Below are 24969 nucleotides of genomic sequence, written 5' to 3' on the forward strand. Positions count from 1 at the left end.
ACTTTATCACATCGAGAATCCTGTGAATTCGCAAATCTTTATTTTCTATTAACAGCCAGAACACAGAGGGTGCCAAAAAAATGTATACACATTTTAAGAAAGGAAAAAACTGTATTAAAATGGTAATGCTCAATATATACCGATAACAAAAGATGAATACAAGTCACATGTATACATTTTTTTGGCAACCCCGGTATACAGTACTCTAATGTGAGCTACCATCAACAATAAGAAGGCAATATGAATTAATTTTGACACTACAAACATGAATTCTCGGTATGCCACTGGACAATTAATAATGAAAATTAGAGAGGGATGATTTTTTAAAGTCAGTTCATTGAAGTATCAATTATGCATAGTAAACGTCATCCTTGTAAGATGTACAATTTGGTAAGTTTTGATTGGATAGCCACCACCATAATCAAGATTTGGAATATCTCTACTACCCCAAAAGGTCCTTTGGGCCCTTCCTCCCACTCCTAAACCCTCACAGCCACTAACCTGATTTCTGTCCCTATCCAATTGCCTTTTCCAGGCTGTCATATAAAGAGAATTTAACAGTAGATAGCTTTTTGTGTCTTTAACTTAGCATAAGTCTTTTAAGATTCGTCCATGTGTTGCAGTCTCAGTAGTTTGTTCTTTTTTACTCCTGAGTAGTAGTCCACTGTACGGATGTACCATAATTTGTTTGTCCATTCACCAGTTGATGGACATTTGGGTAGTTTCTAGTTTTAGGCAATTATGAATAAAGCTACTATAAATATTTGCATCCAAGTCTTTTTGCAGATGTTTTTATTTCTTGTGGACAAATACCTAGGAGTTAGTATTACTGGGTTGTATGGTAAATATGTTTTACCTTCATAAGAAATTGCCGAAGTGTTTTCCAAAGTGACTATACCATTATGCACTCCTATCCGAAATGATGATAATTGTTCTGCCACTTTGTCAGCACTTGGTATCGTCATTTTTTCTAAATGTTAGCCATTGTAGTAGATGTGCAGTGGTATATTATTATGATTTTAGTTTGCATTTCCCTAAATGACTAATGCTGAGTATCTTTTCATGTGCTTATCTGCCATCTATCTCTTCTTTGGTGAAGTATCTGATCAAATCTCTTGCCCATTTTTTAAAAATTGGGTTGTCTTTCTTTTTGGTTTTTAAGAGTTCTTTAGGGCAGCCGGATGGCTCAATTGGTTAGAGCGTGAGCTCTGAACAACAGGGTTGCCAGTTTGATTCCATATGGGCCAGTGAGCTGTGCCCTCCACAACTAGATTGAAGACAACGAGCTGCCGCTGAGCTTCCGGAGGGGCGGCCAGAGGGCTCAGCTGTTTGGAGCACAAGCTCTCAACAAGGTTGCTGGTTCAATTCCCGCATGGGATGGTGGGCTGCGCCCCCTGCAACTAAGATTGAAAACAGCGACTGGACTTAGAGCTGAGCTGCACCCTCCAGAACTAGATTGAAGGACAGTGACTTGACTTGGAGCTGATGGGCCCTGGAAAAACACACTGTTCCCCAATATTCCCCAATTAAAAAAAAAAGAATTCTTTATATCTTTTCGATACTATTTCTTTATCAGGTGTGTCTTGACAGCTTTTCTTCAGAGGAATTAGAAATTATAAGGATATAAATCATATCTTTTTTTTTCTAAACCACTATCCCCTACACATACACACTAATGAATGAAACAGGAAAGACTTCAACTTCAATTTGCAAATACCTTAGTGCTCTGGACAGAGGGTCAATCAGTTAACTGGTACCTGTTAAAACTCATGAGACTATTTCTACCTTCACTATAAGCACCCAACTAACATATTAGGTTTCAAGGAAAGCTACATCTGGAGAAATGGCTGTCCTATAAAAAGCTTCTGCCCCCCCCCCCAGGCTCTGTACCTCCCAAAGCCCTGTTCTGGTCCACCAGGCTCCTGGAATGGTCAATAGTCGTCACACTCCATTGCTGGCCATTGTCCACTGGGAAAGGTAGGAGGCTCCCAATCCATCCCTCAGTGAAAAAGAGCAAACAGTGGGGCCTGTGGCTGCTTGGACATCAAAGTTGAGCAAACAGGCCTGGCAGGCCCTGCCTCTCCGCCTACACATCCTGCAAATGCCATCTGAAGGAGCTTCCCTGAGGGGGTCATGACTTTCAGCTTGTCATAGCACACATCAAAGTTTGCACCACACACGAACTGGGCGCATGGGTTCGAATCAAGTCGCCCAAGAGCGGATACTCAGCCATTGTATCCAGTTTTAATCCTGTGTTTTCCCAAGTAATTAAACCTTCTTGCTTATGAACTTGTGACTAAGTAAAGCATCACTGAGAGGTTGTAACATCAAAGTGCCTTCCACCGTCTGTCCATGTTTGGTAAAATTGGATTTCTTTTCCTTCTTAAAGGAAAACTAATTGAATTTGGCTGAAGGCTGGGTATATTTGCACGAGCCGGTGAAGCCTCTGCTAGGTCAGTGATCATCCTGGGACCCCGTGGCTTAGCCTTTCGCTGGGCTGGGTCAGAACGAGGCACCCAGACTCAGGCTAAGCAAGTGCTTGAGGCATGAGGCTGACGGAGGGCTCACCGTGGGGAGGGGGCTAGCACCCAGGGACTGCTCCTCCCGTCAGCACTACACCCGCGTGGTTACTGGGGCTGGAAAAGGGTTGTCCGAGGAGAATGCTGGTAAGGCTTCGGCAGAACGGTTACTAAAGACAACGGCCATCACATTACTCACGTCCTGATGTCAGCAGTCCAAGTAAACTTCTTAAGGCAAAAGCTGTGATGCTTATTATCTGAATCCCCTCGTAGCCTAGCACATCAGCACCTGACACAGTATTGCTTGAAAAAATGTTTGCTGGATGCATGAAATGATAATACAAAGGGAAGTCAGAACAAAGTTCCTCTCTCCTGGAGAATCAAAACTCTCTGTATCCCTTTTTTGATCATCAGGAAACTTCATCTAAATTAATACTTGATTCCACTAATTACCTGATTTACAGTGAGTGCAGCATGGTCTCATTTATGCAAAACTATACACATGTATACACACAACGAGCAGTCTCTAAATAGAAGGAATTCTGTTGACTGCTACTTTCTTCTCTGTATTATTTTTACAAAAACAATAAACCTGGGCCTGCCTAGTGGCTCAGGCGGTTGGAGCTCTGTGCTCCTAATGCCGAAGGCTGCTGGTTCGATTCCCACATGGGCCAGTGGGCTCTCAACCACAAGGTTGCCGGTTTGATTTCTCGAGTCCCGCAAGGGATGGTGGGCTCCGCCCCCTGCAACTAAGATTGAACAGGGCACCTTGAGCTGAGCTGCCACTGAGCTCCCGGATGGCTCAGTTGGTTGGAGCGCATCCTCTCAACCACAAGGTTGCCTGTTGGACTCTAGTAAGGGATGGTGGGCTGCGCCCCCTGCAACTAGCAACGGCAACCGGACCTGGAGCTGAGCTGCGCCCTCCACAACTAAGACTGAAAGGACAACAACTTGACTTGGAAAAAGCCCTGGAAGTACACACTGTCCCCCATAAAAGTCCTGTTCCCCTTCCCCAATAATAATAATTAAAAAACAAAACAATAAACCTATTTTCGGAAAAGAAAATCTCTGGTTCAATTCTGATACAATTATTTTTCCTTTTACCAATAGGACTTCTGATCTTGATCCAGTTTTAACTCTCCTGTGTACATTCATATTTGTGTTTTAATTTACATCACCTCAAACCCTTTTTAGAAAAGGAGGAAATAAATTATAAATTAAGTTCTCATATACACTTTGAAAATTGTGATCCATAGCCCTGTATTTTCTATTCAAAATTAAATAAAATAACAGATACAGACACAAATAAAAGTTCACAAGAAGTCAAGGATAGAGACTACTGTGTTCTGCATCCCTAAGACTAAACATAGTACGGGGCTCTCACTAACGGCAGTTGGAGGTGAAATGAATGCGCTGCTCTCAGGATCTCTCCCTTGAGCCTGTGCGTGGCCGACATTCTAATGGAGGTGAAGGTTCTTTGCTCTCAGCAGAGAAACCTGCTGAAAGGGGTGCTGCCCCTCTACTTTCCCTTTATCCAAATCCAGTTCAAAGGTGGTAGCATTTCAGGTCTGGCCAATATAATTCCAGAGTGTTCTGTGACTGATTAGATGAGAATCAGCACATTTCTAATAAGGAGAAACTTACTGGCGACTGTGCTGGTGTGGGTGTGATAATCCTTCAAGACTACTTCCGGGGCACCTTCCCAGTAAGGCCGCCTCACCCTGACCAATGTACTTCTGAGACGCCCTTTTACCAGATTCTACTTTCCCTTGTTTCCATAGCACTTCTTAACTTCTAGTATATCATGTGGTTTGCTTATGCATTATATTTGTTGATTGTCTGTCCCTGCTTCTCTCTACTCAGGGACCACCATCCATATAGAAATAAGCTCTACCAGGGCAGGGATCTTTTTCTGTTAAGAACAGTGCCTGGCAAACAGTAGTGCCCCCACAGTTTGTACTATGAATAAATAAACCTAACCTGAGAGCTGCTTGTTTTACTAAAATCAGTCCTCCCTGGCAACTGGAAGGAAGAGGAGCGCACAAAATGGACGCTTAAAACACCAATAATTAGTCTAGGAACCAAGGCAAATAAACACAAGCCAACAATCTCATTTTGCTTAACGAGCATCACTGATTTGCGAATGGCCCTGGATAAAGAGACAGGCAATCAGTTAAACCAACAACTCATTAGATTTAGAAAGAAATGTCCCCAAAGCAGATCCACTAGCTATCTTCTCACTGATTAGCAGTACTCTTAAGTATAGTGTTATTTCCAATTCTGCCTCAACACTGAAAATACTACACATGAGGGCACCACCCCCTTTTCTACACCGCTGGCAGTCTTGTGCAGATGGAGACACCTGCAAGCTGGGAAAGAAGACTGGTGGGTGGGGTGGAAGTGGTGGTGGGTAGAATAAACACGTGTGTAGAGAGAGGGGTCTAATGTGGGCAGCAGAGAATAACAACTCACCATTTGTAACCTATAGGACATTATCTCATTTGACTCTCACAAGCATGGAGAGAGAATCTACTCTGCTGCCAGATTCAGTCCTCTCACACCCTCTGCTTTACTAACATCATGTCTGCGCTGTTCCGACATCACCGATGACACTACATTCTGTCTCTCGACCTGCCTTCATTCCCACATTAGGCCATCAGCTCCCAAAGTCTCTGATTCCCCAATGAGTGGCACAGAGCCTGGCTCAGAGTAAACAGTTACCAAATGTTTGTAGAAATAATTGATTTCAAGTGGAGAAACAGGGTGTCCATAGAATTCTGAAATTCAACTAAGGGTCAGAACCAGGACTAGATTCCAGGTCTCTCAACTGCAAAGTCTACTGATGTCAATTTTTCTTTTAAAGGCTAAGCGCTAGGAGCTAAAGAGGCAAATAAGGCAACGGAGTGTTGGGAACCGACAGAGGAGCAAAGAAGAGAGACCCATCTAGAGGCCAGCTAAGTCTCTCAGGCAGTCCGAGGCAGTACCACCCGTTTTGTTGGTTTCCACCACATTTATGACCCTTCCAAAGGTGGCCAGGACTGGTAGATAAAAGCCTTAAAGATCTGCTTGAAGGGAAAACTAAAATTGGTACCTCCAATTATCAATTTCAGTGGCTGCTACCAAAGCGCCCAGTCTGTTTTCTTTGAAGGCATTTGTTTTGCTCTTATTCAATCAATTCTTTGGCACAATCACAGCTAGAGAGTGGCATGAAAAGACAGCATCCAGCACTACCATGGGACATGGCAGAGGGAGGCAGAAGAGAGATACAGTAAGACACACAAACTTTGTAGGCAGCCAGCCAGACCAGACCCTAAATCGTGTCAGTGTGACCTCAGACAAATCACTTTGCCTCTGGGGCTTCAGTTTTCTCAGCTGCAAAATGAGAATACTAATAATATATATGTTGTGGGGTGTTTGTGAGATTTAACGGTAACTCTCTACACAAAGCAGACTATTTCGATCTTTACACAATAGCTACCCCCTGCAGGAATGGGGAGCAGTTAGGAAAAGAGCAGGGTCCCCACTTTCCCTAATTTCCATCAACACCTCCAAAGAAAAAGCCCAGAGGAGCCCTCGCTGGGGACAGTGACTACAGACGTCTCAACACAGAGCATGGTGGGTAACAAAAACATGATGGTAACTCACACGTGTATACGTAATAACTTACGACAGGCTTTCAAACATTTTGTTGCCTCAGTAATGCAAAGGACTCGCCTAAGGTCACAAAGCCAAAAAACGATGGAGCTGGGGACCCACAGCTACTTCTTCCCTCTTCACATCTCCTACACTCTCCATCGTACCAGGTGTGGATCACTACCTCAGGCTGCGTCCATCTCCCTGCTTCTGAAGAGGACAGCAGGAGGACAAGCAAGGGTGGGGGAGGGTTCAGGAACTAGGTCTGCAGAGAGCTGGCTGAGGGGGCCCTGTATGGAAAGAGATCGCTCACCTGTCATTTCGGCTGATGGCAGCCACCATGAGTGCTGTCCAGCCAAGTCTGTGCCTTGCGTTGACATCTGCACCTTCGGACAATAGCCTAGAAAGAGACAGAGGAACATTTTCAGTGTATGGCTTATCAAGGATCTAAGAGTGGAAGAAATGAGACAGTCACAAACAGGGAGGCTGGATGAACCTGGAACTAGTCAGAGGCCACTGAGAACTAAACAGGCATCCCAGCTCCTCTGGTCACTCTCCCCCCAAGCCCAGGCTTCCCCACCTCTCTCCCTCTCCCCTTAGATGACTCTACCCCATGCTGTTATGTCCCAGCCTCAGGAGGAAAGAATGTGCCTTCCCTACCTTAATACCCTGACACTCCTATTGCCTCGGTCCAGAATGCTCCCCCCCTCCCTCTTTGCCTATTCTAACCCTGCTTTCATGCCATGGGATGCAATCCCAGCTTGAGGACTCTCTCTGAGCAGGCTTCCTACACTCCTCCAGTTGACAGACCTCTCCTCCTTCGTTAGAATTTCCTTGGGCTTAGTACCGAATGCCCAGTTACACTTTTTATCTAGGCAGCTCCCAGTTTATAAAAGGATCACACTCCTAAAGCTTATCTGTACGGTGGCTGTTTGGAAATTGGAAATCTCTGAACCCAAGGAAAGATGGACAGAATGCTAGAGATGCTAAATTAGGTTTCTAGGAGAGTCCACATGAGCCTATTTGACAGCATATGCTAGTGCCTAGCACACAGTAGGAGCTCAATAGTTGTTGGATAAATTAACAGAGGGTTTTGAATATACCACTAAAAGCCTGAATTCTGGGTCCCGGGAACAGGGAGCCCTACAACATGGGGGTGGATAGAGAGAAGGGGAGTAAATAGAACCAAGTCTTACTGAGCACCTACTAGAAGCAGGAACTTCCCTCTCACTCTTCACACAATTGTAAGGAGCTGATACGAATCTCTTTTCAAGGAGGAGGTAAGAGGTTCAGGGAGGTGAAATGATTCACTGAAGGTCACAAAGCTAATAAAGGGGACCTGGGTCGATAATGGTTCCATAGCCTGAATCCTTCTCACCTCACCCTTCCTCTAGACTGAACCTGGCTCCATGTCACATGGAAGACAAAAAAGTCAAAACCACATGATACGTGCTTGGTCCTGTGCTAGATTCTAGGATGAGGGTGAAGAGAAGACATGGCGGTCTTCCCTAGGGAAGTATACAATTTAGTTGTGCGTATGTAGCGGGGGACTCAGGACAGTAGGAAATCAAAGCCTGTAGTGTATGGTTTCCCACCAGAAGTGCTATAGGAGGCCAGGAAAGCAGGAGACCAAAAATCAAGAGTGATTCACCAACAAGGCAGGATGTGCTTATGTGGGGGGATGGAGTATGGGGGGGGGGGACCGGGAGGCTGTGTAGTCTTCAGGGGGTTCTGGATGAAAGGGCACTGGCAGGGAGTCCAGAGGGTTGGGTTGAGTCCTAGCTCCATCCTTGTGCCACACTCCATAGTAAATGCGCCTCTGGACCAAGCCAAGTAAAAGCTCTGTCTCGTTGAAGCAGGTGACTAAGGCCTGGGAGACCGAGCAGACACAAAGCCTGAGGGGGAGACAGACCAGCAAGCACATACCTACACGTCATCCGAGTGCTCTGAATGGGGCCGCAGTTGCAGGTGCACAACCAGGGAAGCTCACCCAGTCTTAGTGACCGGAGCCTCTCTGAGGAGTGATTAGCAGTAGTTTACCAACAAAAGGGGGCGAAGGAGAGGAAGGAGTGCTCCAGGCAGAGGAAAGGCGTCTCAGTGGAGAAGGTGGCATGGGGTGTGTGAGGGTCTGAAAGAGGCTTGGCATGACTGGGGCACAAAACCCGAATGGAGAATACCAAGAGAGAAGGCTGGGAAACCCTCATCTCTCCGCTAGTTTGGAGGATTTCTTCTGGTAAAAGTCCTGGGCCTTTTACCACATACACTGTTAAGCCTCTTTTATGCAGGAACAATTTTCTTTCTTTCTTTTTTTTTTTTTAAATTTTTATTGGGGAATATTGGGGAACAGTGTGCCCTTCCAGAACCCATCAGCTCCAAGTCAAGCCGCCGTTCTCAATCCAGTTGCGGAGCAGGGGGTGCGGGGGAGGGGGGAGGGTAAGGGGGTGCAGCCCACCATCCCATGCGGGAATTGAACCGGCAACCGGGTCATCAAGAACTCACGCTCTAGAGTGGCCGGATGGATCAGTTGGTTAGAATGTGAGCTCTCAACAACAAGGTTGCCGGTTCAATTCCTGCATGAGATGGTGGACTGCGCCCCCTGCAACTAAGATTGAAAACGGCGACTGGATTTGGAGTTGAGCTGCGCCCTCCACAACTAGATTGAAGGACAACGACTTGGAGCTGATGGGCCCTGGAGAAACACACTGTTCCCCAATATTCCCCAATAAAATTAAAAAAAAAAAAAGAGCTCATGCTCTAATCCGACCGCCCAGAAACAATTTTCTATGGCTGAAAATGTTAAAGAGGCTAAAAACCCTGAGGATGAATTTTCTGTGAGACAAATATCTTTGCACAAAAACTTCTTCCTAATTTACAAACCTTCCCTAATTTATCAGGCGAAGAATGTTGTGAAGAGCGCAGGGATCTGAGTTAGGAGATGAGTTCGGGTCCTAACTGATTCTGGTCGGATGGCCTCATTTCTCTGGTCCTCAGCCCAGAAGACGGGAATGTCAGGAAAGCTGCAGCCAGTCAGAGGTCTGCGAAGGGCAAGAGCTGAGGTGCGCATGAAGAACGGGAGCAGTTTACAGACAAGGGAGGAAGGGCAGGGCAGGCAAGACAAAAGGAACCGGATACTTATTTGGAAGCAGGGAAGCAATGGGAAAGTATATTTAGAGACCACCAGGTAGCTACAGCTGGGTGACAGTTCACAGCACAGAAGCAGACAGCTGCTGAGGTACGCAGGGCCTACCCCAGGGCCTCGGGAGCCAGGCCAGGAGGCCAAGGCAGTGAGCAGAAACCCCTTCTGAGCCATATACTTCTTTGAGAATATGGTCAAAGCTGACGATTCTCCAGAAAGGTGCCCAGGAGCATACGTAACCCACCCCACCCCCAATTATTCACAAGCAATGTCCAGGGGCTCACAGGTACTAATGAAATCAATAGTAGACCCGAGGTTTAGAAAAACCCCATCTAAAGAGATGACGAATGCCTGGCAAGCCTGCTCCTGGCCTACACTCCTGCGTCGGAGTCAGAAATCCTGGATGCTCTCCCGGCAGCTCTTTCCTGTGCGGCCCTGAGTCTCAGCATCCTCAGCACTCGTTCCCATGGGCTGATCAGCTGAAGCTGGCAACAGAGGGCAGACCTATTTGCCATTCCTTAGACCCTCCCCATAGGCAGTGGGGTTGTCAGTGAAGGTTTCTGGGCAAAAGAAATGATAAAATTAAGCTAACAGCTTAAGCAGGCTGAATTTGAAAGGGGAGAGAGCAGGAAATGAGAACAAGGAGACCAGTGTGAAGACTAACACAGACCGAGGGAGATGAGCTGGGGCCAGAAACGAGAAAGCAGGGCCTGGCGAGGAGAAACAGCACAGCCAGAGTCTCTCGTGCCTTCAGGGGGCCAGGGACCCACGTTCCCCTGCCTGAGCACAGGGAATTCTGGAAGGAGCAATGCTCTGGAGACAGGGCTGAAGGAAGAAGCTTGAGATGCCTCCTTCTCCTGCTCCCTGGAGGGCTGAGTGTAGTGTAACAAAAAGGGTGAATGAAGAACTTTTTGTAAGTTAGACCTGAATTCAAATTCTGGTCCAGCTAGATAACCCTGATCAAATCAATTCTCTGAATCTCAGTTTTCTCACCTATCCAGTAGGGAGAATAATCTATCATTTGCAGGGCATGTGCCAATGCCTGGCACATAGCAAGTATTCCATGCAGGGTGGTTTCTACCTGCCCCCATCACTTTGATGGAACAAAGTGTTTTGGTCTCAAGCTGATAGTGGCAGGTTGGCCAATACCCCCGGGTTCTAAGACAGGGTCACACAGGATGACCTGGAGAATTCAGCCAGGCTGGCTCCAGGCACTCCTTGTTGATTTATTCAACATGTGCACACACTCTGTGCCCAGCCGCATGCTAGCTACTGACAGGACACAGGAGGTTCTTGCATCAGGACCTGAGCCCAGTAGGGGGTGGGGTGGAGTATGTTTGTGTATTTCTGTTTAATACTTTTTTCACAAATAATTGTGTTTTAAGATATACTCATACTGCTAAACACATAACAATTCCATTTTTTAAATTGCTACATAATTCTCCATGACACATCTACCAGATTTTCCCTCTCCGCTCTCTCGAGGATACCCACCCAGGAAGCTTCCATCTCCAGGCCACCAAAAGCAAAGCTCAAAGAACATCCTCTTCGTATGTGCCCTTCGGACCTGTGCGAGTGCTTCCCTGGGGCACGTACTCGGAGTGGGGTGCCTAGGTTACAGGGTTTCCATTACTTGACTTATTAGTGGTGCCAGGTCCTCTCCAGGATGGCTGCTCCGTCTACCTTCCTGCCAGCAGGACGGGTGTTTCTGTGTACCACCCTCCCAGCCAACACTTGGCAGCAGCCAGCTTCCTAATCACTGCAAGTCCAACAAGTGTAAAGGGATCTCACATTATTGTTTTAATTTGCATGCCTCTGATTAGCAACAATTTCGAGCTACTTGTTACATGAGAGTTAGCATTTTGGGGTTTCCTTTTCTGTACGTTGCAGGGTTTTAAGAGGAGGAATTGCTGGGAGAGAGGGCTTTCCCAAATTTACTAATCCTTTTAATTAATAGAGTAGAAAGAGCATGGGGCACAGTCAGTAGACTTGGGTTCTAGTTCCACTTCTGCCACCTCCTACTCTAACACCCTAGGGAAGGCATAGCATCTCTCTAAGCTTCAGTCTCTTCATATGTCCAGTAGGGTTTTAGTAGGTGACAGTGCAATCTGAGGGAAAGGGTTCCAGAACCTTGAGGGGTCATTCCTAGGAGGCAAATCTTAGTGTTCTTCAGTGAGATCCCAGGTTTACAGCCCTGCCCAGAGTCCATCATTTTTTGCAACGTCTTAGAGCTGAGGTGTAATGGAAAAAGCAATGACCCTGGAGTCCAAAGGCTGGAGCTCAGATTCTAGCTCTGTCACTTACTAGCTGTGAAATGAAGGATATTAATCCCTATTGTTGAAGGTGGTTGTAAGGATTAAGAGACAGACATGCTGCAACTCCAGGAGCGGTGGCACCTGGTACATCAAGGAAGAGCCAAAGCAAACACAAACACCACCACAAGTTAGCCCAACTACAAACAACTTTTCCTCTTTCAGAGCTGGGTGGGTCCCTCCCCCACTTCCCCTCTGTGTGCACAGCAGCCCCAAAAGTTAGGATTTCACAAACCCAGGTCTCCTCCGTTTCATTTTGTTGCTTTGCAAGTGAATGCCCGGTGGGCAGTCATTTCAAAGTCCTGGCCAGCTGGGCGGGTGACTGCTTGCTGAGAGTGGCTGAAAGGGCCTCTGAGGCCTGAGAAAGCCACCCTTGCTCTCCCCTGTGATTTTCACCAACGGACAAAATGCGGCAAGTGAATTAATCTCTTTTAAAAAGAGCAATGCTTGTGACAGAGCACGGTGTCTCTGAAAAGGTTAGGATTCCATCATCCCTGAGATGATGAGTGGAATTGTTAATGCAGGCTGCCACCCAGGGCACAGCAGCCTGTGTCCACGGGCTGGGGGGGGGGGGGCACTGCAGGCCTTTCTGGGCTCACTCCAGACTTGTGGAAGGCCCTTCCCTAATGAACTAGGTCTCCTGCTTGGCAGGGCAGTGCTGGCTGACACTAATTGGGGATGACCCAGAGGAGTAGATAGAAAGGAGACCACGCTAGCAGACCAGAACTGAATCCCAGCTCTTACACAACTCGCAGGCAAGGTGGGGCAGGAAAACGAGCAGGAGACCTGGGTTCAAATGCAGGCTCTGGCACTTACTTACTGGGCGGGTAGCTGAGGATGAAACAGTGACTGAGCCTCTCTGACCCTCACTTAGTCCCCTCATCTGAGTGACAGCTTCTGCTCTCTGAGCCTGTTTCCACATCTGTTAAAAAACAGAGAGGACCCCACCAGCCCTACTCCATCTGTCACACAGGGGTACCATGAAAAGACAGTGAGACAAAACATGTAAAAAATATTCAATATGCAATAAAGCAACATACAATAAAAAGCCGGTGCTATTACCATTATTATTTTCCAATTAGTGTCTATCCCATTTGAAGGCTGTAACAGAGTAAACTAGGATGATATATGGAAGGTGTGCATAAAACTTAGAACCTAAGTCCTCAAAATTTTCTATGAATTGATAAATGAATGGTCTCAAATCCCCAGGCAAGAGCAGCAGAATAAGGTTCCCTAGCAGCCCAAGAGCTGAGGATTTCCAAGGAGAGTAACAAATCAAGGGGGAAAACAAAGCTGCTTGATCTCTCAGGGATCCAGGAGAGTTCAGAAGGCAACAGACCAAACAGGCAACAGAAATTACCATATTTTGCCATGTATAATGCGCCGTGTTTTGCCTAAAGTTGTGAGGCGAAAATAAGGATGCACATTATACATGGGTAGTACTAATTCTGTATCTATACACGTTTTTAATTATGTTATTTATGCTTATGAGTTAAAAGTGTAACTCTAGAAATCAATAACGATATCTGTATGCAAAATAATACCCTGGAATATAATAATCGGTTTTATTGAACTTACAACGAACTTGCAACAATGAAGAGTTCTTGGCCTTCTATGATGCATAAATATCGTAAATTTGTTACTGGTACATAAAATTTCTTGTACCTTGTATCTGTTTTTGTATTTTGTAATTTTTTTGTTACATAAAATTTCTTGTACGTGTTCAAAAATAAATGCTAAAATTCCTTTATAATACAAAAAACAAATACCTAAATGTAAACAAATAAAAATTTGAATTAAAAAATTAAAACTAAAAATTTTTTCCCATAGATGAGGGTAAAGGGGATCAAATATATGGTGATAGAAGGAGAACTGACTGGGTGGTGAACACACAATGTGATTTATAGAGGATGTAATACAGAATTGTACACCTGAAATTTATGTAACTTAACTAACAATTGTCACCCCAATAAACTTTAATTAAAAAAAAAACACAAATTTTTTCCCCTGAAATGTGGTTGTGCATTATACACGGGAGCGCATTACGCACGGCAAAATACAGTACCTCTGATGGGGAAGTGGGGGATGAAGGAGTCACACTTTTACTTCCTGCTGTGAACGCTTCTGTATTGTCCAGTTTTGTTTTTTGTAACAACATACTATTACTCTTAAAAAAAAAAAAAAAAAAGCTTTCTTAGGACAAAACTAAAACTTCCTTCCCCCAAGAAGCCGTCCCTAAGACGGTTGCTTGATCTTTGTCACAGTGCCCTGTGCTAACCTGTATCAACAGTTATCATAGTTTCCTTGTCTCGCTCCCCCAGTAGTCAGCATGGTCTTCTAGAAACAAGGACACGTTGCCTTGTCTCTGCACTCCTGGTGCTGGCACAGAGGCCAGCACACCGGAGGGCCCAGGGGCTGAACCAATGAAAGTCTGCTGCACTTACCTATACAAATCTCTCGCCAATTTATCTGTCTTGCACTAGGAGTTACCTGTTTTAAACTTGTGTGCCTGACTTTTTCCAAGAACTTAAGCTCCTATGTGTATGCATGAGACTGGGTGCAGCTTCTCATTCTCAGGGCTGAGGACACTTAGACATAGGCCTGGGGCCAGATAGAAGCCATGGATTCCAATCACAGCTCGGTCAGTAACCTGCTGTGTGATCCTGGATGACTCTCTGTCTCGCTGGACCTCACTTTTCTCTGAAACAAAACAAGGGAACTGAATCAAATGATTTCTCAACTCCCTGCCAGTTCTAAAATCATCAGATTCCAAATATGTGTAGCATCAAAATTGAAAAGTGGATTTCTAACAGACATGGGCATCAGCAAGACTTTCAAAGAAAAGACAGCTAGCTCCTCAGGCTTGCTGTTTGTAGGAGGTAGGGAGAGTCCCACAGAGGAACATGGGGCAGTTGTGAGTTATCCTGGCTAACCAGCTCGCCTGCTCAGGAGAGGGAGGTACCACTTGATTTTTCTTCCTTCTTCTTTATGACCAATCAATACAAAGCGGCCACTGAACTTCAATCGTGTATTGTTCCAACTGATTTCCGGATCCTTCGCATGAACATGACCCGGCTCTCAGCTGCTGCCGGGCGGGGGGTGAAGGGTAGGGAGCCCTGTCCCACCTGCATTGGAGCCTGGGAGCAGTGAGCCATGCAGACTCAATCACGATCGCTATCTGGGCAACAGGGCCCTGGCTGGAGCCTCGCAGAAGGTCCTGTTTACAGTAATAACAGCACCAGGCCAGGCTGTCAGAGCAGAGGCAAGGCGCCTGGGGCTAGAATCCACACACAGCCTCCATCTGCGCCTTATCTACCCAGTGAGCCTGGGCTGGGAGGGGCAGGCCAGGGAGGAAAGGCTGCTTCAGAGCCCAGCTGGGCCGGCAGACTTAACTCCACAGGCGCAAGGTCTCTCTCACATCTTTTGCATTCACCACTTGAACCAAGCACTCTCCTTCAAGGCCCAGCTCAAGATCCTTCCTCTAGGAAGCGCTTCCAGGTGCTCTCCTGACCAGTGAGTAGGCCCATCCCAGCACGGTCATGCCCGGGCTACTAGAAAGGAAAGTGGGTGGGAAATGGGGAGGATGCAGGACCTACAACGAATGTAGGCACACTGTGTAATGTGCCCGCATGCTTCCTAACTAGTCATTTTCTACCACATAAAGTTTCAAAATTTCCACACGTGAAGAATGATCTGCAGAGATCAATCAGTCCAATCCTTCCTTTTATTCATACAGATATGGAGGAGATTAAAAAAGCATCAGCCTTGGAATAGACTGATCTGGACGTGAGCTTGCCTCTGTCTCTTCCAGGCTGTGTGACTCTGGGCAGGTCATGTTAACCTCTCTGAACCTCTGTCATCTAACCGTATCGGCCTACCAGACCTACCTAACATGGGTGCTGAGATGACCAAAGGAAATAATGCACGTGAAAGCACTTACATTTTCTAAATGTTAGTTGTCATTGTTACAAGTGTTCTATTTGTTCAAAGGCACACAGCAAAGGAGCTGTATCATAATCTCAATGACCGCTTTGCTGGATTAAACAGAATAAAGTCCAATGCTGGGGTGACCATTCTTCCTCTCACCTCTCTTCCAGTTTCTAGCAGGAACTTGGCACACGTTAAAGTATATGGATTATTATTATTCTTAACTTCTTACCTTGAAATGATGTCAAATTTACAGAGCAGTTACAAAAGCAGCACAAAAACCCCTCCGATATATCCCTCACTCAGACTGTCGTTACATTTCGCCTCGTGTGCTTTATCACTCCTATTCTCTCAATTTTTTCTTGGACCATGTGAGGGTTAGTTTCAGACATTATGCCCCTTTATTCTCTAATATTTCTGCACCTATTTTCTAGTCCAAGGACATTCTCTTACATAATCACTAACCAATAGTGATCAAATTCAGAACACTTAATAGATAAAATATTTTTATCTAATATACAGCCCATATTCAAAATTCTTCATTTATCCCAATAACATCCTTTATAGCAATCACACCCTCCCCCACAGCCTGTGACCCAGATGTAAGCCAGGATCATTATCAGAATCAAGGATTGCAAGTGTCTTCAGTTTTCTTTCATCTACACCACCATGTTTCCCCGAAAATAAGACCTACTCGGACAATCAGCTCTAATGCGTCTTTTGGAGCAAAAATGAATATAAGACCCGGTCTTACATTATAGTAAAATAAGAGCCAGTATTATATTATATATTATATTATATTATACCCGGTCTTATAGTAAAATAAGACTGGGTCTTATATTAATTTTTGTTCCAAAAGATGCATTAGAGATGATTGCCTGGCTAGGTCTTATTTTCGGGGAAACATGGTTATTTCCTCAGCCTTTCTTTGACTATGATGATACTGACATTTTTGCAGAGCAAGACTAGTTTGTTTGTGGAATGTCCTTCAATTTGAATAACGATTTTTTGGAGGAACTACTTCCTATAATTATCCATCCATTCCACAAACTTTTCACGCAGACTCTGAGCAGGACGTCAAGGCACTTTGCTGAATTCTGCAGTGTCCTTACCTTCCAGGCGTTCACTGGACGGCTACATACTTGGCAAACAGCTAACACACAAGCAAGGACCCTGGAAGAAAGTGCCATACGAATGTAGCTTGGGCAAGAGAGCCACAGGGATGACTTCCTGGAGGCAGAGGCATGAGCTGGGCCAGGAAGTATGGCCAGAAGGAGATTCCCGCAGTGATCTCTTGAGATCCCCTATGGGAAACATCTCCGCTTCCCCAAGCAGTATGTGCCGTGGCTGGGACTCAATAAGACACAAACCCCAACAATACAAGGCCAGAAAGGGGAGGGGGTGACTCAGGGCACCCTCATCTGGGTACCTCTTCCCAGGGCTATATGCTATGTCCCAGTCAGCAGCTGCCGTGGTGACTTGGTGACAAAAAGGAAAGGCCCGTCTAGGCAGCTGAAGTGTGGGAGAGGGCCATGGGCGCCACCTGCTGGCACCACAGCAGGACTTTAGGCTGCTGAATGGGCAGCTGGGCAGCTGGCTGGTTGCCAAGAAGCTTGTCACACTGGCAGTGACACACACAAGTGGCTCGAACGTCTCAAATAGGGTTGGCACTTGAGCCACCACTGCCAAGCTCCGGAACCTCATGAGTTTTCAGTCAAGAATGGACTTTCCAAAGCCAACCACAATACCTGGCTCCCTAGACAGGCTCATTCCAGTAATAAAATTAAGTAACCTCTTCTCCAAGCTGGGCTGCGTGCTAGGCACTGAGGGTACAGAGGTGAATCAGACAAGCCCACAAGGAGCTCCCAGTCTGAACTGGGGGTAGGAAAATGGGACAAGTAAATACACAAATGAGTGCTTTAAGTATCCCAGTTGTTCTGAAAGTGGTTTGTTTGTACAGGGTCAGTGAGCACACAGCATGCTTGGCTCTTCATGTCTTGCAAAACTCTTGAATGGTGGAGTTCAAAAACGCTCTCATTTCTTGAGCAGCCTACGGTGCACCAGGCACTTGACATGTATGAGCTCATCTGATCCTGTGATTACAGAAGGAGCCTGAGTCTTACAGAGGGTCACTGACTACATGGCCAGTAAGTGGCAGCTTGGGATGGGAGGCCCTGCTCTCTCTGTTGAACCACACTGCCTTCCAGGGCACATATGCCATCTTTTTCCTTTCTTTTCTATATTAGTCTGGGGCCAGCACATGACAGGTATCTAATGGGATAACCAACTAACAGAAAATGATAAAGGCGGCAAAGCCTGAAGTGGAAAAGAGGCTATCTGAGGGAATGGAGATAGACACGTTTTAGTTCTGCCTTCTAGAACCTTCCCTGTGGAAGAGACCTTCTTCATCCGGTCTCAAGATGAGAAAGGCCCAATCCATTCCTTCTTCTTCATGGTAGTCTCCATACGACCATCGCGACTTTCCTAATCACACGGCAACACAGTGCTTTAAAGTGGTCTTGCCTTTAGGTTAAAACAAGCTCGGCAAATAAATCCAATCAAAAGTATAGAAGCACAGGAAGCCCTGGTTCTCAGTAGGCAGGGCTGACTGTAAGCGCAACAAAATCTAGGAATATAATGCAGCTGCCAAGAAAGCTAATGTAAGCTCAGGCCATATTAACAGAACTATAAAATCTCTAACAAAGGGGATCACTGCCCTGCTCCTCACAATACTGGTGACGCCACACTGGAATTCGGGAGCCCCAAAAACTTTGTGGCCATTTCATTGGAAAATGAATAGGATGGGGAGAAGCCTTAAAACCACAGTTTATATGACTCAGAACTCTGTCTCCTAATAAAGGTCTAGAACAGGAAAAGGGAGCAGTGTGGTCCTAGAGGACAGAGTGGGGACCACAGAGGGAGTTGCAGAGGGACCTAACTACGTAACAGCAGCCACCATGTGTCAAGTGCTATGCCAGCTGTTTTCACACATAGTACTTCAGAATTCCTCACAAGATAAAAATACTTTTCTAATTACAAAGTGTCTTGGCTTACATTATTCAATTGCCCACAGTGCCTTTCCACCACGCTCCTATGCCCAAATACGACCTACCTCCAGGCTCAGGCTAAATGCCACCGTGTCTATGAAACACTAACTTTTTATATGTACTAATTATAATTTTATTAGCAGGCGGCAAGTTCCTTGAAAGGCAAAGGCCATCATGATACATCTTCATGCTCCTCCTCAATGTCGAATGGGGCTTATTGTTCACAATGGGCTTTAAGAATAAATAAATGCCAAAGATGACACACAAACAGCCAATAAGCACATGAAAAGATGCTCAACCCCACTGGCCATCAGGAAAATGCAAATCAAAACCACAATGAGGTATAACTGCATACAGAAGAGGATGGCTAGAATAAAAAAGGCAGAGGCTGTAGTAACAAATGTTGGCAAAGATGTGGGGAAATCAGGCCCCTCACATTCCCTGCTGATGAGAACATAAAATGGCGCGGCCACTTTGGAAACCAGTCTGGCAGCACCTCAAAATGTTAAACACAGAGTGAGCACAGCACTCAGCAGTTCCACTCCCAGGTATCTGCCCAAGATATGGAAACATACACTCATACAAAAACCTGTACACGCGTGTTCATAGAAACACAGGAATGTTCACAACAGCATTATTCATAATTGCCAAAAAGTGAAAACACAAATGTCCCTCAATATATAAATAAAATGTGGTTTATCTATACATGGAATGTTATTCAGCCATAAAAAGAAATAAAGTACTGATACCTGCTGTCACATAACGAACTTTGAAAACATTATGCTAAGGGAAAGAAGCCTGACACAAAAGGCCACATATCCATTTATAGGAAATGTTCAGATAGGCAAATACATAGACAGAAATACATAGTAGTTGCCAAGGTCTGGGGAGGGGGCCATGGGGAGTTACTGCTAATGGGACGAGGGTTTTTTTTGGGGGGAGCCGTGGTGAAAATGTTCTGGAGTTAGACAGTGGCAATGGTTACATAATCTTATAAACATACTAAAATCCACTGACTGTACACTTTAAAAGGATGAATTTTGTGGTATATGAATTATGTCTCAAAATGAAAAAAGAGTAAGTGAATGAATGAATGTTTGATCAATCAGAGTTCTGTTACCTTTCGGGAGGCAGAAAGTACCTTATACCTAGAGGTACCCACTGAGGGGACTGCATACTGGAGAGAAAGTGAGGGCAGAGCGAAAGTGCCTTGGATCCGGTCTGATCCACGTGGGGGCTGTGGCTGAGCCCTGATGGATTCTGGGAAGGCTCCTACCCTGCCTGCTGGGCTCTGAACCCCTGGCATTCCAGAGGCTTCCCCCAATTGTTAGTGCTTTACACTCTGTCCATCTCCAAAGGCTGGTCAAACACACAGCCTTCCCAGGAGGCCTGGGTGCTATCCCTCCAAACAAAAGGGTATTGAGATGGAAGCCTCAGCTCAGCCTCAGAGAGGATTCTTATGCAGCTGTAATGGGCCTCCATCCACATGAATGGAGGATCCCGGAGACCAGTCAGCTTGCCCAGCTGCTGTACCCTCCTGCTGGGTAGCCTCTGGAGAATAAACAGGGTTTCATTCAACCAATCAATCAGCTAGCCAGACTCTATCTGTAGCATGTGCCCTCTGAGCTTCCCGTCAGCCTTGTGTGACTAGCTGTGATGGAGGCAGAACCAGGTGCCATCCAGCTTGCTGTGACGGCACTGCCTGGGTGAAGAGACACAGGTATGAAGCAACTGAGGAGAAAGAAAGGCAAGGAGGTAGAAACTAAACATGATACCAGCTCAGACTTAAAGGCTATGGGATTCTGGTAAGAAAGATCAACAGAGGCCAGAACAAGCAGTGAACTGCAGTGAGAAAAGCATACTTTGGATTCATGTGGGCCTCAGTTTAAACCCTACTACTTACTAGCTGTGAAGTAGTAAGCGCTAAATCTCTCTGAGCCTCAAGTTGTCTCATCTGGAAAATGGACATAACACAATCCGTTTCGCAGTAGGATAGCAACGAATGAAGACAAATACAGTATCAGCACACTGCCTCCCATGGAGGGTACGTAGTAAATGACCGCTATTATTATTACTCTGAGGGTGAGCTTTCTGAAGAGGACGGACAAAGTGGGCAATAAAGCATGAATAGGATCTAAACAGACAGAGGGATAAGGGATCTGGATTTAGTAGTTAATCTTCAGGAACCTTGTGGACTCGCAGTAAGGCAGACAGAAATGGATCTTCCTTTACTAGAAAACATCTCCCTGAGATTGGAAGAGCAAGGAGAGGAGACTGATCGGGCAAGACTCTCCCTGCTTCGGGCCTCACAACCTCCTCACCTGTAAAATGAAGTGGCGGGCCACTTCCAAGTCGGCACCTTTGGGCAAATTACTTACGCAAACAGAATTTCTGTTTCATCATCTGTGCAATGGGGCTAATTACTTGCACAGTGGTAAGAATTTAGTGACTAAAGCCTCACATAATGCCTGCCACAAAAAAGGCATTCAATAAATACCAGCCACTAGTAGTAATATTTAATGATTTCATTAAAATTTTCTTTAGAATATTTACGTATTTTATAACATACATATACAAAAATATAGAGGGTGCCAAAAAATATATACACATTTTAAGAAAGGACAAAACTGTATTAAAATTGTAATACTCAATATATACTGATAACAAAAGATGAACAAGTCATGTGTATACATTTTTTGGCACCCCCCCAATACATAATATACTAAAATTTACTAAAGAAATATACTATAAGTATTAAATAAAATTCTGAATATATGTGGGTTCTTTAAAAAAAAAGTAGTAAAACTAACCATAATAAGCTGTGTGGTTCTTTGCTCCACTTAATATACATTTACTTGTATCTGTCAGTCTGGAGGGGCCACACTAAAGAGTTCAAGAAAACTGTGGAGGATAAAAATTGAATATCCAGAAAATTCTCTCCATTACCTTAATTTATTTTGCTAATGAGGGGGTAAAAACCTCGTTACGAACACTCACTAACAACATCTACAATGTACATAGCACTTGGTGTGTGCTAGGTAGACCATTAAGTGGTATTTCTCACTTAATTTTCTCCAATATTCGCAATGGTGTGAAGTAGGTCAGTCACCATCCCACTGCAGATGAAGACGCTACGGCTAGAGGTCAGGCAACTTGCCCAAGGTCATGGCGCTAACACGGCACAGCTGGGACTCCAGCCTGTCTTCTCAGACTCCCAAGTCCTTACCACAGGGATGCCTGCCAGTGACAAGAAAGCCTCTGGCACAGACCCACGGACAGTCACAGGAGAAAACTACTTACCGCCCTAGGACGACTCTGGGCTTGGGACCCCTACTTGGAAGGGAGGAGCGGGAAGGAAACTGGATGTAGAAGAGCCTCAAACTTCCAAAAGTGAGATTTTTCTGAGAAGGCTTCTCACACAGGACAGGGACAGGGCGAGAACTGGGAGGCAAGCTGCTAAAGGGGAAACTGTAAGCCCGGGAACACATTAGCTTGATGTTTTAAATTCTCTTGCCTTTTTCTGTTCCTCAGTGTCCAGGAAAATTCTTTGGGGAAAAACTCCAAGCGGTCCCAGCCATACGGATAGGATTTGCATTACGGTCGCGACTGAGCTGAGATCCTCCAGCAGCAGCAGCAATGGTGGCAGGGAGGCAGAGCCTGACAGCTGCCCCTGCTGTGGGGTCCCGGGGGACTGCAGCTTTGTGGCCTCACCGCCTGGGTGGCTGGATCGGTGCCCCAGAGCGTGGCACACACAGGCTGGTTCCTAATGTTTCTCTGCAATCAGAATGGTTGCTGATCATCCCATCAATCCCCTCCCAGGGCCCCCTAAACCCCAACTCAGCTGCCACTGCTGTTAGAATGAAGGCACAGTGCTTACGGCCTCCAAGGCCCTACTATTTCTGCTTATTCTCTAGGCTCCGAGCACCCGCCCTGAGCTACAGTCCCATCACCCTTTTTCCGTCCTTCACATTTGCCATCGTTTCTCCTTCCATAGGGTCTGTCAATAAAAGTCTCTCTGCCAGGAAAGCTCTTCTCACCTTCTTCACCCAGGTTAACTGCTGTCCTCGTTCACTTCACAGCTCCAGCTTCCTTTGGGAAGCTTCCCCGGACAAAAAGAAATCTATTTGACACACTTAGGATTCTCTGTACTGTCCCTTTGCAGCATTTGTCACAGCTGTTAATTTCACATTTGACAATGTCTGACTACGCTTTAAACTCCATGAGGTGAGGCCTGGCCATGTTTTTGGCTTGCTACTGATCCATCAGGGCCTAACATCAGGAACCAGCATACAGGAGGCACTATTTGTTGAATGAATAAATGATTGAACTAATTCTCCATTTTTATTTTACTTTTCCAAAGGGAGGTCAGTCCTCTGCTTACAGGTTTATTACACCTGTCAATAACTACTAAAATCTGCCTAACTCTTTCCATTTACGAAAGACTTATACAATATTCAGTAAGTATTTGTTAAGGATTTATATGAACAGCGATGAACAACAGAGCGATGGTCTGACACCTCCAAAACTCACAGTATAGAGAGAGAGAGAGAGAGAGAAACATGATCCATCCCACCCGAGGGTGGTTTAAGTGCTATCACAGGAAGCACAGGTGCTATGGGAACCTGCAGGTACCTGGGGGGTTAGGAAAGGCTCCTTGGAAGATGGGACTCTGATGACCCAAAGGATGAGCCTCTTTCTAAACAAGAGTGCACCTGCCTTGAGCTCGCTTACAAGCTCCTGGGAAGGTGGTCTGACAGGTATCATCAGAGATTCTTCACAATCAAAGTCACGGAGGGACCACTAACCCAAGGCCACATAGTCAAGAAGCAGTAGGGCCAACTAGAGGCTCAGCCCAGGGCGCGGCCCCCCTTTAGGGACATGCCTCCTCCCCACAAGCCAGTAGGTCCTGCTGTTTTCTGCCCCTGGGCTTGGCCAGCCGCCTGACTTTGCTGGGCTTCCGGGTAGTTGGCTGGCTGCTTCTACAACTCACCTACCGGCAAAGTTCAGAAAAAGCTGCTAATCCCATCTTCCCCGAGTGCCTGCCTTCCATCACCAGGGAGCAAGCAAACAAGGACTCAACCAGTCACACACGTCAGGAAAGATGCCAGGCCTGGGGCCACTCCGCAGAGGGGAAGGCCCACTTGAGCAAGCCCCGGTGTTTGGGTCTGTGACCTGGATCCTTCCGGAAGGATTCAGTTTTCTCTGCAGAGCTTAACACTGGGAACTGCATTTGAAAGGTCTCAGTGGGAACCCCATTAACAAAACTTAGAAACTAAGACTCAGAAAGGAGTTTCTAAAACCTATTAAGGGTCCCAGAGTCAGTCAGTAACGGTCTCAGAAGTGGAACCCAGGTCTTCTAACCCTAAAAATCTTGTCTTCTTTCCGTAACTTTATGCTGCCTTCCAACATCCCAGCATTCACAAAGCCTGTGTGGGTCACCCCTAGGCATTCAAACCAACAGTGTGAGGATCTTAGGGAACTCTCAAGGCAAGCATCACATTACAAGAGTGATGCCAGTTAGGCCTTAACCTTTGGTCTAAGATAACGCTTTTGCTTCAATCCACTCAAGCCACAAGGACATCTACATATTTGCTGGTTAAGACAGCTGGATGTTTTGGTTGCTCTGATTCCATCCTTATGTCCAGTGACAATGATACAACAATCAATAAACAGCCAGCCTCTCTGAGGCCCCGAGACAGCCAAATGTATTTACCAGCCCGGGTTTCTGTTAATTAGATAAAATCCCTGGATCAATGGGCAGAACATTTACCTGTGCTGTAGCTAAGCACATTCTGGACACCTTAATCCTGGCACGCGGACAGCAAGTGCCTCGAGCCCCAAGCTGGAGCATCTGGGGACAAGAACCAAACCATCGATGCAAATCTAAAACAAATTGTGTTCAGCCCTCAACACGACACAACCTCTTCTTTCCTGAACTGCAAGCCAAATCAGGCTTTTTTCCAAAGGCACCTAGTAAACAAATTTGAGCTGGTATGAAGTCCTGTGTTTTCTAAAACCAGAAATCTAAACAATCTGTAAACTGATGGAGATTTTAGAGGCAGCCTGGTATGCATAGCGGGAAGAGTCAAAAAGACCCATATATTCAACAGCCTGCTTGACATCTCCACCTGAGTATCTCACCGGCGTGTGAAACACAGCACGTTCAAAACTGAACTCATCATCTCCTTGCCCAGCCCGGCCCTCCTCGAGCATCTTCATCTTGGTGAGAACTGGCAGCAGCATCCAGGCAGCTGGTGAAGCCAGAAAACGGAAATTCATTCTCAACACCTTCTTCTCCCTCATCAGCCATAGCCAATTCTATTCATTCATTCAACATTCACTGACTGCGTACCTACTATGTGTCAGGCACTGATAATGTTCTTTCCTACCCATCA

The 24969-nt window shown here is 45.8% G+C and overlaps 1 protein-coding gene across 1 annotated transcript in view; it reads right to left on the reverse strand.

The window, feature by feature from the left end:
- Nucleotides 1-24969, reverse strand: part of CLPB (caseinolytic mitochondrial matrix peptidase chaperone subunit B) — a 132369-nt gene that overhangs the window by 96709 nt on the left and 10691 nt on the right. The window contains exon 3 of the mRNA XM_033121096.1: nucleotides 6466-6552. Coding sequence (XP_032976987.1) covers nucleotides 6466-6552 — 87 coding nt within the window. The remainder of the gene's footprint in view (nucleotides 1-6465; nucleotides 6553-24969) is intronic.

The sequence above is a fragment of the Rhinolophus ferrumequinum genome, chromosome 11 (genome assembly GCF_004115265.2).
Source record: "Rhinolophus ferrumequinum isolate MPI-CBG mRhiFer1 chromosome 11, mRhiFer1_v1.p, whole genome shotgun sequence".
NCBI lineage: Eukaryota > Metazoa > Chordata > Mammalia > Chiroptera > Rhinolophidae > Rhinolophus > Rhinolophus ferrumequinum.